At 37.0% G+C, this 12927-nt stretch overlaps 3 protein-coding genes across 3 annotated transcripts; 1 reads left to right on the top strand and 2 right to left on the bottom strand.

The window, feature by feature from the left end:
* Positions 1-783: 783 nt before the first annotated feature.
* On the top strand, positions 784-1798 carry LOC131673997 (large ribosomal subunit protein eL21-like). Its single transcript, XM_058952421.1, has 2 exons — positions 784-874; positions 1273-1798. The coding sequence occupies exon 2, from the start codon at positions 1287-1289 to the stop codon at positions 1764-1766; it is 480 nt and encodes a 159-aa protein (XP_058808404.1). The 5' UTR covers positions 784-874; positions 1273-1286; the 3' UTR covers positions 1767-1798.
* Positions 1799-2046: 248 nt separating this feature from the next.
* Positions 2047-7329, bottom strand: LOC131673998 (chitin deacetylase 1). Its single transcript, XM_058952422.1, has 10 exons — positions 7084-7329; positions 5429-5554; positions 4524-4628; positions 4298-4444; positions 3949-4134; positions 3738-3876; positions 3545-3666; positions 3258-3487; positions 2888-3058; positions 2047-2813 (listed from the first exon to the last, which is right to left on the bottom strand). Exons 1-10 carry the CDS (start codon positions 7142-7144, stop codon positions 2535-2537), a joined length of 1566 nt encoding a protein of 521 aa, XP_058808405.1. The 5' UTR covers positions 7145-7329; the 3' UTR covers positions 2047-2534.
* Positions 7330-10319: 2990 nt separating this feature from the next.
* LOC131674003 (heparanase-like) lies at positions 10320-12853 on the bottom strand. Its single transcript, XM_058952427.1, has 7 exons — positions 12717-12853; positions 12417-12620; positions 12064-12347; positions 11739-11991; positions 11282-11632; positions 10761-11193; positions 10320-10642 (listed from the first exon to the last, which is right to left on the bottom strand). The coding sequence occupies exons 2-7, from the start codon at positions 12478-12480 to the stop codon at positions 10480-10482; spliced, it is 1548 nt and encodes a 515-aa protein (XP_058808410.1). The 5' UTR covers positions 12481-12620; positions 12717-12853; the 3' UTR covers positions 10320-10479.
* Between the last annotated feature and the right edge of the window lie 74 nt (positions 12854-12927).

Raw genomic sequence — 12927 nt, 5'->3', positions numbered from 1 at the left:
TAAAATTAATCCAATACGCAGATAACACTATTATATATACTTCTATTCCAGATATCAAACAATCAATAAACATATTAGAAAACACTCTTGAACTCATAATCAACTTCTTCCAACAATTAAAATTAACTCTTTCAGCTGAAAAAACAATATTTATTATCTTCACAAAAGCTCCCTATTCTGCTATTAAAAATTACTCTCTACTAATAAATAACACTCCCATATACCCATCAAAAAAAGTCAAATATTTAGGACTGTATATTGACTACAATCTTCATTGGAATGATCACGCAAACTACATAATAGGAAAAAGCTTAAAACTACTAAACATAATTAAAGTACTTAGAGGAACATGGTGGGGCAGCCACCCACAAATATTACTAAAAATTTATTCAGTTATTATTAGAAGCACCATAGAATACAGCCTCTACCTAACACACATAAATAACTCAACTCTTCTTATGAAAATACAAAAAATTCAAAACAGTGGAATAAGACAATCTCTAGGATGTAGAATTTCTACACCAATAAATGTCCTACATGCTGAATCCAAAACCTTCTACATCAAAGAAAGACTTCAACATCTAGCTGATAAATTCATACTAAAACTAATTTCATCTCAAAACTCATCAATCTTAACCAACTTAAAAAATTTAGATCACGACCTAAAACAAAAAGACAAATTTAAAATACAAAAAACTTTAAAATACTTTTGAATTTCAAATTTTATCTCTCAAATTTGAATTGTGGCGCATCGGAGTCCTCAGGTATGTACCCAGTACCCACAGCCATTAAAACGAAACGAAACGGACGACGGCCATTTCGATCTATATCTGATCGCATCAACTTCTTTTTCCTTACGCTTTGGTTAAGAAACGTAAGTTTTATCGCTTTTTTTAAATATTTTATTGTTTTTATTAGAAAAGCTTAAAATATCGCGAGCATTAACCAAATAAAAATCAAACAGTTTTTTAAATAAAATTTCTGGTATAAATCGTACCTTGTTAATAGTAAAAATGTGAGTCATATTGTGTCAAATCTTAAGACAACACGTGCGTTTGGTATTGGTTTTTATTTCTACATAAAATTATCAAACTAATGCAAATTTCACTCCGCAATTAGATTTTATTTATTTAGATTTAATCATTTTATCAAAATATGCCATGGAAAAACCTATTTAATTATTCATTTTTTTGTTATAACAAATCTAACCTAACTAGTGAGATTCAAGTCTTTGTTACATAGAAATTAAAGTACTATTATAATATTTTCTAGGTGAGTTATCCGAAATGACCAATTCCAAGGGTTACCGTAGAGGAACGCGAGACCTCTTCTCGCGAAAATTCCGTAGACATGGAGTCATACCCTTGTCTACGTACATGAAAGTATATAAAGTAGGTGACATTGTTGATATTAAAGGTAATGGTGCGGTACAAAAGGGTATGCCCTACAAAGTCTATCATGGCAAGACTGGAAGGGTATTCAATGTCACCCAACATGCTTTGGGCATCATTGTCAACAAGAGAGTGCGTGGACGCATCATTGCGAAGAGAATCAATGTTAGAATTGAACATGTTAATCATTCAAAGTGTAGAGAAGACTTCTTGACAAGGGTTAAGGAGAATGAAAGACTCCGTAAGGAGGCCAAAGAAATCAAAGCACAGGTGTCTCTTAAAAGACAACCTGCTCAACCAAGACCGGCACATATTGTGTCTGGTAAGGAAAAGCCGCAACTTTTGGCTCCCATACCCTATGAATTTATAGCATAAGATGAAATAAACTTAATTTGTAATAATTTAAATATTGTTTCTTTCATTTGTGTTTAAAACATTGTCTATACTTTAAGAACATAAATAAGTTTTTATTCTAATTAATTTTACTTTGAAAGAGGAAAGTAACAATTGCAAAGATAATATTTTTAATTATTTGTAAAAGTAAATACAGTTTGGAGAACACATAATTTGGTAGTTTATATTTATAGCTTGTTAAGAGAGCCTAATTATTTGTATTTAGATGATCTCTACGAGCTTAATTAAAATACTAGAACATTTGGACTTGAGAAATGTGGACCAACGTCAGTTCTCATCTGTTCAATTAACAGTGTAGAGCCCATTCCAAATCCATTTGTTATTAAAGGGGAGATTTGTATTAAGTGACATTCTTTTTCTGACCTTCATCAACATTTTTTTATATCTATATTTAATTATGGAAGAATTGCTCGAGAAAAATGTATATAAATACACTAAGAAAAATAAGATATTAAAATTCATTAGTAAAAATATTAATACTAAAACAGAATAGTTTATTTTTCTATTAGTTAAATTGTTAGATCTGCATCGCTGAAATTTTTGTTTTTTTACATTTGATAATAGATAGTCGATACTCAATCAACAGTAGTGTTTCTACATCTAAATATAAAACATTCAGTCAATTTAATACTATCAATGTATAATCACACTAGTTAAAAGTAGTATAAAATGTATTTAAAAATTTGTATAATGGTCAACAAAAAAAACAATTTATTAGTTATTTACGACTTAATCGTTTCCAAACTCGTTGCGCAGCCAAGGATATTGTTTGGGACAATCGAAGCAGGTAGTCAGATACCTGTGAGTTGTCAACACCTTACTTGGCAACTTGCACGAGTTTGGTTCATCGCAGACGATTTCGTAGGCGTCGAATTTTTTATCGAAGCATAGCCATGGCTTGAAAGCACGCAGTTTGTCAAGGCTCGTTGGATTTCTCATCCATTCAAGCACTTGTTGATTTGTAACAAAATAGGCGTCAGGAAACCGTAGAACGTCGTCGATGAATTTCTGAAAAGCAGTATGCTACATCACATTCGTAAAAACAAACGACACGCAACTGTATAATAATGAAAGGTGCATACCGACAGAGCGAGAAAATTGGTAGGCGATTGGATCCACGAGGCTTGGAAATGTAATCCCAACGGTGCTCGGTTACTTGAGTAATGCATTTTGAAGTTGTTCATCAGTGCTCCGTAAATATCGTCGTCAGTGAGATTCAAAGAACAGGCTTCAAGCGTTGCACAACTTCGATCCTACAATTATCATACATGTTTTTCACCTGTATCACATATCACTTACGTATAAAAATTACACTTATTATACATCAATTTTCTTGTTGTGAAAATAATATCAACCTCGAAGCGTTTTCCATGCAATTTCAATAATTGCGTCTATATGAAACTTTACCCATATTAATTGTGTAACACAAGAAAAGTGTATAAAATTATCTACCTCGACAACCAGTGGGTTTAGTGGAATTTCCCAAAGCCCTTTGTAAGCTTTCGTCGGGCAAGTCTGTCCAACGGCCGAACATCCGTAAGGAACTTGGTAATCAAGGGTGTATGGCCATATCGGTGGATTCGAAGGTGGTGCTATGATACTCGAGTCGTATACAAAACCAAATTCCGACATCATGAGAAATTGACGATTCCATCCAACTCGTAGGAAAGGAACTCTCAGACCTATACGAATTTCATGGATATTGATTCTGTCTTCATTTTGTACATTCAGTTACGCACCTTTAATGTCGTTCAATCGAACCCCAGCAAATCTATTGATGATATTAGCCTCACCGACCATCTCGTCGAACCAATCCTCGACCGTTGCGTTTTTCATCCACCAATCTTCCGGTCCTCTGTGCCTATATACCAGCAATTAGATTAGAATTGCATAACGTTAAAAAACCACCACGACGAGAACATTCCAACGTACGTCACCGAGTGTATGGCAATTTCATGACCAAGATTCCACAGGTGTTGAATATCCCTGTAACTTGTGTACTGATGGCTGATGAAGAAAGTAGCGTGTATCGGGCATCCATTAGGATTTTTCCTATCCTCGGTGAGCAACTCTGAAAAGAGAGAGAAAGGCTGTAATCGATCGCAGCTCTTAGGCAACGACAATGATCGTCGTCTCCGCTTACTCAGAAAGTAGTCGAAATTCTCAGGGTTAACGGCATCCTCGAACGTGACCATGATCATCTGGGGTATTTCAGGAGCCGTGAGATTGCCTGGTATTTCCGTACCATCCGCCGAGCACCAACAGTCTGGCAGCTCGCATCGGGTTCTGTTGCACGGCAACGCGCCGTTCACGTCTATCTGGGTTTCGTCTGCGAACATGCACATCTGGCTTAACGTCCGACCGGGCCTCGTTTAGCTTTCAGCGAATGTGGATCAAAGGTATTTCTTTGTAACGGTTCGGCGTGGAAGATAGACGCGTGGGATAAGCTCGCGGCTGCTAGTAATATTAACGACTGCAGTGGCCGTTCTCACCGCAATTCGCTTCGTCCGAGTTGTCGGGGCAGTCGGCATTCCCGTCGCAGAAGAGCGCCGACGACAGGCAGTTACCGTCGGCGCAAGCCAAGCTTCCGTCCTCGCAGCTTGCGTTCTGCCTGGCCGCCGGCGTCGTCGAGTCTTGCTCTGAAATGATCTTTATTTTCCAACTCTACACCAATTGGCGGAAGAAACGGCGCGCGATCACGCGCCCTGTCGCGCTTACCCAAGACCAGGTCGCAGTTGTCGACGTTGGCTTTGAAGTCGCAAATCTGGCGCGCCACGTCGAACAGCAAGCCCTGCGAGCACTTGAATTCGAACACCTCGTCGTCTGCCAAAGCGACCACGGCGCTCCGTTAGATAATGGCGTTGAAGAGGGAAAAGCAAAAGGACGCGTCTTGCGTCAGTTACGAGATGCCTCGAAGCATGCCTTTCACGTGTGCACGAGTAGCCCGAATTACTTTCACGATGCGAAAGCTTTGCGCTCACGCGCGCTCGCGCGTACGGGCTATCGGTACACGATCGTCGCGCGCCAGCTACAATGGAGTTATTCGATCGCGATTTCCTCTCGTTCTCCGGTAACTACGGCAGCGCGCTCGACCAGCCGTGGATCGCATCGAAACAAATAGGCGCGCGCTCGATGGAAATCCATCGACCCGGCAAAAGAGACGAGCGTTCGATATCGCCACGGAAACGGATGCGCAATCGGTCGCAGGAGAACTTGGCGTGCCGCCGAGCTCCCTGCGAACGTCGCAGCTAATTAACGACGAGCAAGAACGAGACGCGACGTCGCAATAACACACACGTCGTACGCGCGAGCGACCGTATTGTCAGTCTCGCGCGCCACAATTGCAGACGTGCTGGCGAAACGAGAAGATGAGTCGCACGTTGGCTTTGCGCTCGGGATCGTGTCATCATTGTATAATCGGACGCGTGCTTTGCCGCGAACGCACGCGATCACACGCGGACGCCTTGCGACACTCGCGCGCGCCTTTACACGAGCCTAGTTATGTCGTTACGGATTGCCCGGGCGATTGTTCGATTAGCGTGTCGTCGGAATGACTTTCGGAATTCGGACACTCGGCGCGCCGATGCCAATTAAAACGTTGGGAAAGCAGCGTTGACACTCACCGAGGCAGAGGTAATACTTGGAGCATTCCGTGGCTGTCCACAACGCTTGAGCCGCTGTCTTTGGGTTCCGGTAGAACTGCATGTCGCTCAGACAAGGCGCCTCCTCGGACTCTTTGCTCGTTTCGCCTTTCAACACACCCACAAATCAGACTGCATAATTGTCAAGAAACTTTCCATTTGGCCAATAACGCCTGTTAACATATTTTTGCCCGACAAGCGCCATCGGGATTATCGGGGAGAAATTGGCTTTTCTCTTTTTACCGCCCGAATAAACTTCGCGCGGCAGCAAGCTGTTTTGTCCGCGCAGCGAAGTGCCGATTTTACGAGCGACGCGCAGTGTAAAAGTGAAAACGTCGGCTCGACGAGGTTTATCGCGAGCATCCGAGAGGAAACAAAGAAATGCAAATAAACCGTTGCATAATTTTTCCGCGAATGAGTCAACGTACCTCTGTCAACGTCAAAAATATCAAAGATCGTAACAACGGCGTTTTCCTTCAATTCGAGGCGAGGAGAGTTTCGTTACCGCGCGTGATTTGGCATTTTAAAAATGGAAAGATGCAGCCGTGCAGGAGAAAAACTAGAGGCCGCCGCGTCAAAATTTGCTTCTCGCGCGCTGCGAAAATCGCCTTTCGATTGGCGCGTGTCGCGCATCGACGATAACACAAAACAATTGACGTATATACAAGAGAGGCCACTCGTAGACTTTCTATCCCGCGGAAGCATTGACCTCGAACTTGCCTCTCAGTGGGTCAAGGCGCTTTATTTTATTTATTTATATTTTGGATTGGGTTGAAGAGTACGCACCCGGAATTTTTAATTTACAGGTACATGATAGTTACGTCGATACGAATCCCGTTTCTGTTTTTTTTTTCATTGTGCGTCACTCGAGTTAAACTTTTACTTTTGACGTCGATGCACGGTGGTAAGACGGAACGTGCGTAGAATATTCAATGAACTTTTTCCAATATACCATTAGCATAACTAACATTTCCATCATAACAAATTCATTTATTTATAAATTAGTAAGACCTGAAAACGCTAGAGATTTAATCTTCGGAATATATTGTACCCATACATTTCTTACGTAAAAGTATTAATAAAAAAACTACGTTTGGCAATTAGCTGCGATTTTCGGTACATATTAATCACATTCTAGTGAATGAGTCTTTCAAATCAATGCGATACCAAATCATTTACGAAGAATTGAATGAACAAAAAAAATGAATCTTCATTATTCTTCCCGAAAGAAAGTTTTCCGCGTAGACGGCGCGAGCGTTGAATACGTGATTTTGGGAAGAGAAAAATGACGCGAGGACGCAGAGAGAAATGCCACTATAGAAAAGTCGTATCGATCCATAAACGTGTGTGTTAAGAACGGGTTTTGATCTCGCCGATGCTTTCGCTCTCTTACTAAAATGATTAATATTCGAGCTGAATCGACACGTCAACGGGCGCGAGAAAGTTTTCCATGCGTGGCAGCGGCAAAATTTTCGGTGTTATGGTAGTCCAAGAGGATGCGATCCCACGCTCGCGCGATGCCGTAAGACTTTTCCCACAGGCATCATTGTAATTATTAAATAATCGGCGCAAATGGAGCACCGAGGAGGACCACCCGGAAGCTCTCGTCTCTCTCTCTCTCTTTCTCTTTCTCTCACCCGCGAGTGCGACGACCAGCTGCAGGAAGCAGTAGCACAGGCAGCAGCGTGAGCGCGACATGATCGCGGCGCTACACTGAGCACTGGCACACTCTATTCGGCCTTCTCGTCGGAGCGCTCGTGTCCGCGACGTCGTCGACGCGTCTGCGAGCAAGGAAAGTCGCGCGCGCGCGCGCGTGCAGTTTTCGCGCGTTCCGAGCGCAGCTGCTCGCACTTTCAAACTGACTGGCCTCCCACCGCAACCATGCCTTTTACACGGCGACGATGTGCACCTTTTTCGTGCGAGACAGAGAGAGAGAGAAAGAGTAAAGAGTCGATCTGTCCTCTCTTCTTTTCGACGCTTGCGCTTCGGAGAGGAGACGGGCTTTCCGAGGCTTCTGATCCGTATTTCTACTTCTTTTCTTTTCTTCGGTATTACTCACGCACCAATGCAAGTTTCACGCACAACAGGCATTTAAGATCACGCGCCGACCATTATTTTTCGTACTGCAAACTGAGTATCTCGCGGGAACATCGCGTAAGATTATGACACGGCCGAGCGTAATATTTCCTGAACCGTCGCAAAGATACCTCTCAACTAGAACCAGACGATTATATCGCAATATGAAATTCATCGAGCGTAAAACGAAGATCGACGAAGTGCGAGTATAAAAGTGTGACTGGTTTCTTCGGCGAGACATAGCGTTCAACCCTATTTACATCGGAGCAGATCGAACGCGCGCGCAGATCAATATGTGCGCGCTTGCAGCTTGAGCGCGACATGAAGCAGCACGGATATGCACGGCAAATTAAATCTAATTGCTGCCTGGCGAAAGTTGTATAATTCATGATAGTGTCTCAGTGTTCAAAAGCCGCTTGTGCACGGACGCTGACATTGCTTACATTTTGTCAAAGACTCTGCGGATTGTTGCTTAACTTTCCTCTTTTTGCATCCGTGTCGATACGATTTGAATTTTCGTTTCTACTTTCAGGTATTATGAATTATTCGGAGTTGCTACTTTCATATAATATTATTTAATAATAAGCTGCAGCGTAAGGGGATGATGTACCTTGGAATTTTACAACCATTAAAATAAATAAAACAACCCTTTACTCTTTACAAGACATAATTTATTCTTTCGCCAATTTCAACAAAAAGGACATGTTTTCATTTTATGTATGTCCGTGGAAAGCTTTCAAACTACGTGATATCGGAGTCAGGGGGGAGCTCCTTTGAAAGAGTATGCTTCCGAGATGTTCCTGGTTCATCGTCGACTTGATTAAAGCATAACATTACAATATGAAGATACGAATTGACTCTCAGTATACCGATTTATACGTATATCGTATTTTTGTATATTTTTATACTGCATTAAAATGGTATCTATCGAGAAAAATACATACAATAGAGTTCAAAGCCGTTGGAAGATTTTCGAACAGAGATTGTCTGTGCAAATGTCAATCAATTTGAAGCTAAAGAATACCTTTATGGTACAACCATTCTCATGGTATTTTTTAAAAAAGTATACAGTTCAACAGTCTTTTGTCAGTTATTTTTGAAGGTAAATAACTGATTTAAAAATGATGAATTCACAATCTTTTGAAAGAATACCATTATACGCTACTTATATCTTCAGGAGTTTTATGAATATTTATATTTTATCGTGTACAATGTAATAAAACGCGAGAATATCGTTTTAACTTTTGTAATCATAACATATGTAATGTTATTCAACTCACTTTCGTAATATCTTAAAATATTAAGACAGTTTTTTTTAAATATACACTCAGTAGCACATCGTTTTTTTCTTCTATCTAACTAATGCGGATAAATTATGTTACTGTCACTGCCACATCGACATTCGAATATATTTAGGTCGCAAAAGACGTAAATTACTGGGAAATTGATGTCTAGATCGAACGTTTATTATCATTGTAACTGACTATATATTTAAAGTTGTATCGCGTCTGACGTAGTCGGCCTAAAAGTAAATATTTTAACGACTGTTTATTAAAATTTTGATAAAAAGCTACGTTTACTTTTACATCGGTCATATTAGGAGTCGGTTTTCTTTACTAATTTCTTTGGAACGTGAAATTCTTACAAAGATTCAAAACTGAATTATCGGTAATTAGTTCTTTTTTTGATAGCAACTTATAAAATTTGAAAACTCAAATCATTTTTGCTATAATGTTTTTAAACAGAAAAATATTGATTAAAAATAGTCATTGCATATGACAACACAACTCACCTTTAGAACTATCTTTCTCGCAACTTGATAAATATTTATAGTACTCGTGACTTGTGCCAGCCAAATTGACCACTCCTTCCCATAATTTTCTAAGCGTCGTTTTCTGATATCCACCCGTAAACTTTTATCACTACTTAAAGCACATTTGCACAATTGAGGAATATTTCACGCATGATTAGAGATATTAAGCCTCGCATTATATGTACTTAAATCTTACCTTCGACAATGGAAAATTTCCCGTTACTCTGAAATTATAAGTTATGACACTGTACCATTTATTCACTACTTTGATTTCTAATAATTCGTTTATAAGAAAGCCTTGTAGCACCATAAAAGATTACTTCACAAGTTTTACTTAGAAGAAAATATAGAGACGTAATGTACTTTTATGAATAATTTTATGTATAGATTTTTCACTAGCTTGTAACAGTTAAAAAACTGTTAAAAAATTATTATTAGACAAAATTCTTTGGTATTTTTTAAAGAAATACTTGAGTGTAAAAAAGATATTTAGGTCCTGTAATTTTTCTGAAAAATTAGTTGTCATTTCCCTATTCTCAAAACGTTCGACGTCATAATCTTGAAACATTAATATAATCTGTAATATCAGAAAATATTCAATAATATTTTGAAAATCACTTACTGGAAACTGAACCAAATGACAGAGTAACAGCAAATATCTTATCTCAAAATCATTTGAAATAAAGTATCCTGTAATAATTTTATTAAACATATATATCTTGTGCTTAATATGACAGTCTTTTCATCAAATTAATAGTTTTTTACATTTGCTGTTTAAAAATAAATTCAGCACCTTCAATAATTACTTTGATAACAAAAATAAATTTGAAAATCTCCTAAGCAGAAATAGAGCATACTTTTTTGTAACTAAATTTTTCTGAAAATTATATAGTTATTGGTGTAAAACAATGTTACGTTTGCATGATTTAATATATCTATTTAATATAAGAAAATAGAATTTCAGCAGGTGTAAAATTTCTATCAAGCATTTTATTACATAAATCTTACACCTCTAACATTATCTATTTATTATTTTAAAAATGTAAAAAAATGTAAAAAATTTGAAATAAATTAAACAAATCGTATAAAAATTTATAAAACTAATGCAATATATAATTAAATAATGTTTTATTCAAACAAAAACTCAATTGGAGCAGGCTGCAACGGGAATTTGATGAACTATGAAAAATTGAAGTGAATATGGTGGTAACACAATAACGTCATTGATGTTTAAAATCTTTGGTTCAAATTTCGGTAAACTTCCATCATTTTTTAGTTTTAAGATGTTCTCGTTCAAATAAATATCCCTGTTACAAAGAAATATATTATACATATTATTGGTTGTAGCTTTGAGAATATTGATCATTTCTGTGGTTATCAACAAAGACATTATTTATATCGCATTCACGCGTTATAAATACATACCTAGACTGCAAATCTTTAGAAGTGAGAATGTATGCATACACGTGCTTTTCTTTAGTAGGTATCTGCAAATTTATTCGAATGTCTTGAGTATTCAAATTCACGCCATAAATTACTATCGACGAGTCCGTACTTTTAGCCATTTGTTGTGAAGCACAGTGAGCATACATTCGTAATTTACCAAAATTGTCTGGTGCTTGCAAGTCCAACACTCTTTCGGAAACTAACTTTTTGTACAGTACAGACAGCCACCAATCGGGATTTGGATGCAAATCGTGACCAACCATCGCGTAATCACCACCGTAGAGAGTTTGCCTTATCACAACTTGAACGTTAGCTTTGGCGCTATAACCCAGTTTGTCTAACCATAAAAAGCTCGCAACAAATCTATCTGAAAGATTTGGTGCGCCTCCGCCGTACGCTGAACTTGTTTCAGCTGCAAATCGAAGTTAAACGTTTTTTTATTATTTGAAAGTTTTTATCCTTTTAACAATGAAAAATAACATTAAATTTTTTATACGCACATATCCACATATTTTTAACTTGTCCACTTGTTTTGATAGCCCAGTTCATTGTATCAATTTGTGTAGATAATCTATTGAATGTAAGTGGATTTAAAAATTCTTCTAACTGAGCTATGTGACCATTGAGATAATACTGATGCCATGTAACATCATCAATACAATCTTTAACATACTTTAAAAAAATGTGCGCATAAAATTGACCTGAATCTCCAATATGATTTGCTTCTGGACCCATGAGACTACTATCCTTGTAACCAGATTCATTTAATAAGCTACGTAATTTGCAATAATCTTCCGCTAACTGTTGTGCGCTTATTCTGATGTTAAAAACATGAAAGAATGAATTTGGCTCTACAAATTAAAATGAATATTAATTAAATTTATGCCTTATAACAAATCAGTGCTCATTAAAACAAATAATTTGTGTCAGCACAAACTTGAAAAAAAATTAATTTACCATTTCCCATTTGCCAATCAAGTTCCATTCCATGTTTCTTTGCAAAAAGTATGATTTCTTGTCCATTATCACTATTCCAAGATCCATCAGAGTTCCTTCTTAATACATTCAAGTCAAAAATCATTCTTAAATTAGCATCTTGAGTAAATTGATACAATGATATAAAGTCATTGCTAGTTATTGAAAAATTACTTGTATCATTACTATAAACTAACAATTCCTTGTTATCTTTTTTCTCCAGTTGCTCAGAAGTCTGATAAAAAAATATTATTTAATTAAATAAATGTATATTTAATTTGATACACATATTAGGATTGAATTGTACCTGATTGAAAAATAAACAGTCAGCGGATGTACCACCAATTCTAACAAAAGCTGGGCTAAGGTGCCGAGCAAGATTCATAAATTTCTTGTTATTGATTGGTACATTACTCAAATGCCTCAACAGGGACGAGTCCAAACCGATTGAAAGAAACTTATCAGATATAATATTATGTAGTGATAAGTTTGATTTTAAAGAAATAACATGTTTTAAAGGTATTTGAGTTGAATAACCATAATATAAAAAGACGGCACTCAGTATTATTAAAGACATACCAGTGATGTAATCTGTAAAATAAAATTAACAACTTGTAAAAACAACTTTAACATGAACATTAACATTCCTTTAAAACTTACATTGCTTTGTAGTATTTACAAAGCTTACATTAGGTTTTTTAGATGAGTTACTTTTGATTATCATAATGTATAAGAATGTATGATCGGTAAAACTCTAATTTATGTAAATAAAATATCTTTAGCAAGTTGGCTTAGCTATTATTTACTGATTATTATACTATATTATTGGTTATTAATTTTCTTTTAATTTTCTATTCAAATCAACTATAAAAAGTAGATATACCATGAAAATATTAATTTTTATTTAGTAATTTTTTACATCTACAGGTTATAATTTTATTAAATTCAAACAAGATTTACTTTCAAAATTCTCTTTAAACTTATTGAAAAACGTCTTAATGTTATACTGTCATTTTCATCACTCTGAAGAATCACTTATTGCGTTAATTTAATAACAAAGTACGATTATATTCTTTAATCTTTGTTTTGCTTTTCTATTTGCATTTACAAGCACAACGTTCAAATTTGTATTCTGCTACGAGTTGACGATGTGCGCACGCGCATACTATTT

The sequence above is a fragment of the Phymastichus coffea genome, unplaced genomic scaffold, assembly GCF_024137745.1.
Source record: "Phymastichus coffea isolate CEN01 unplaced genomic scaffold, Cenicafe_Pcof_1.1 PCOF00208, whole genome shotgun sequence".
Taxonomy (NCBI): domain Eukaryota; kingdom Metazoa; phylum Arthropoda; class Insecta; order Hymenoptera; family Eulophidae; genus Phymastichus; species Phymastichus coffea.
The sequence above is the reverse complement of the archived record's forward strand: the minus strand, read 5'-3'. Positions and strand labels throughout refer to the sequence as shown.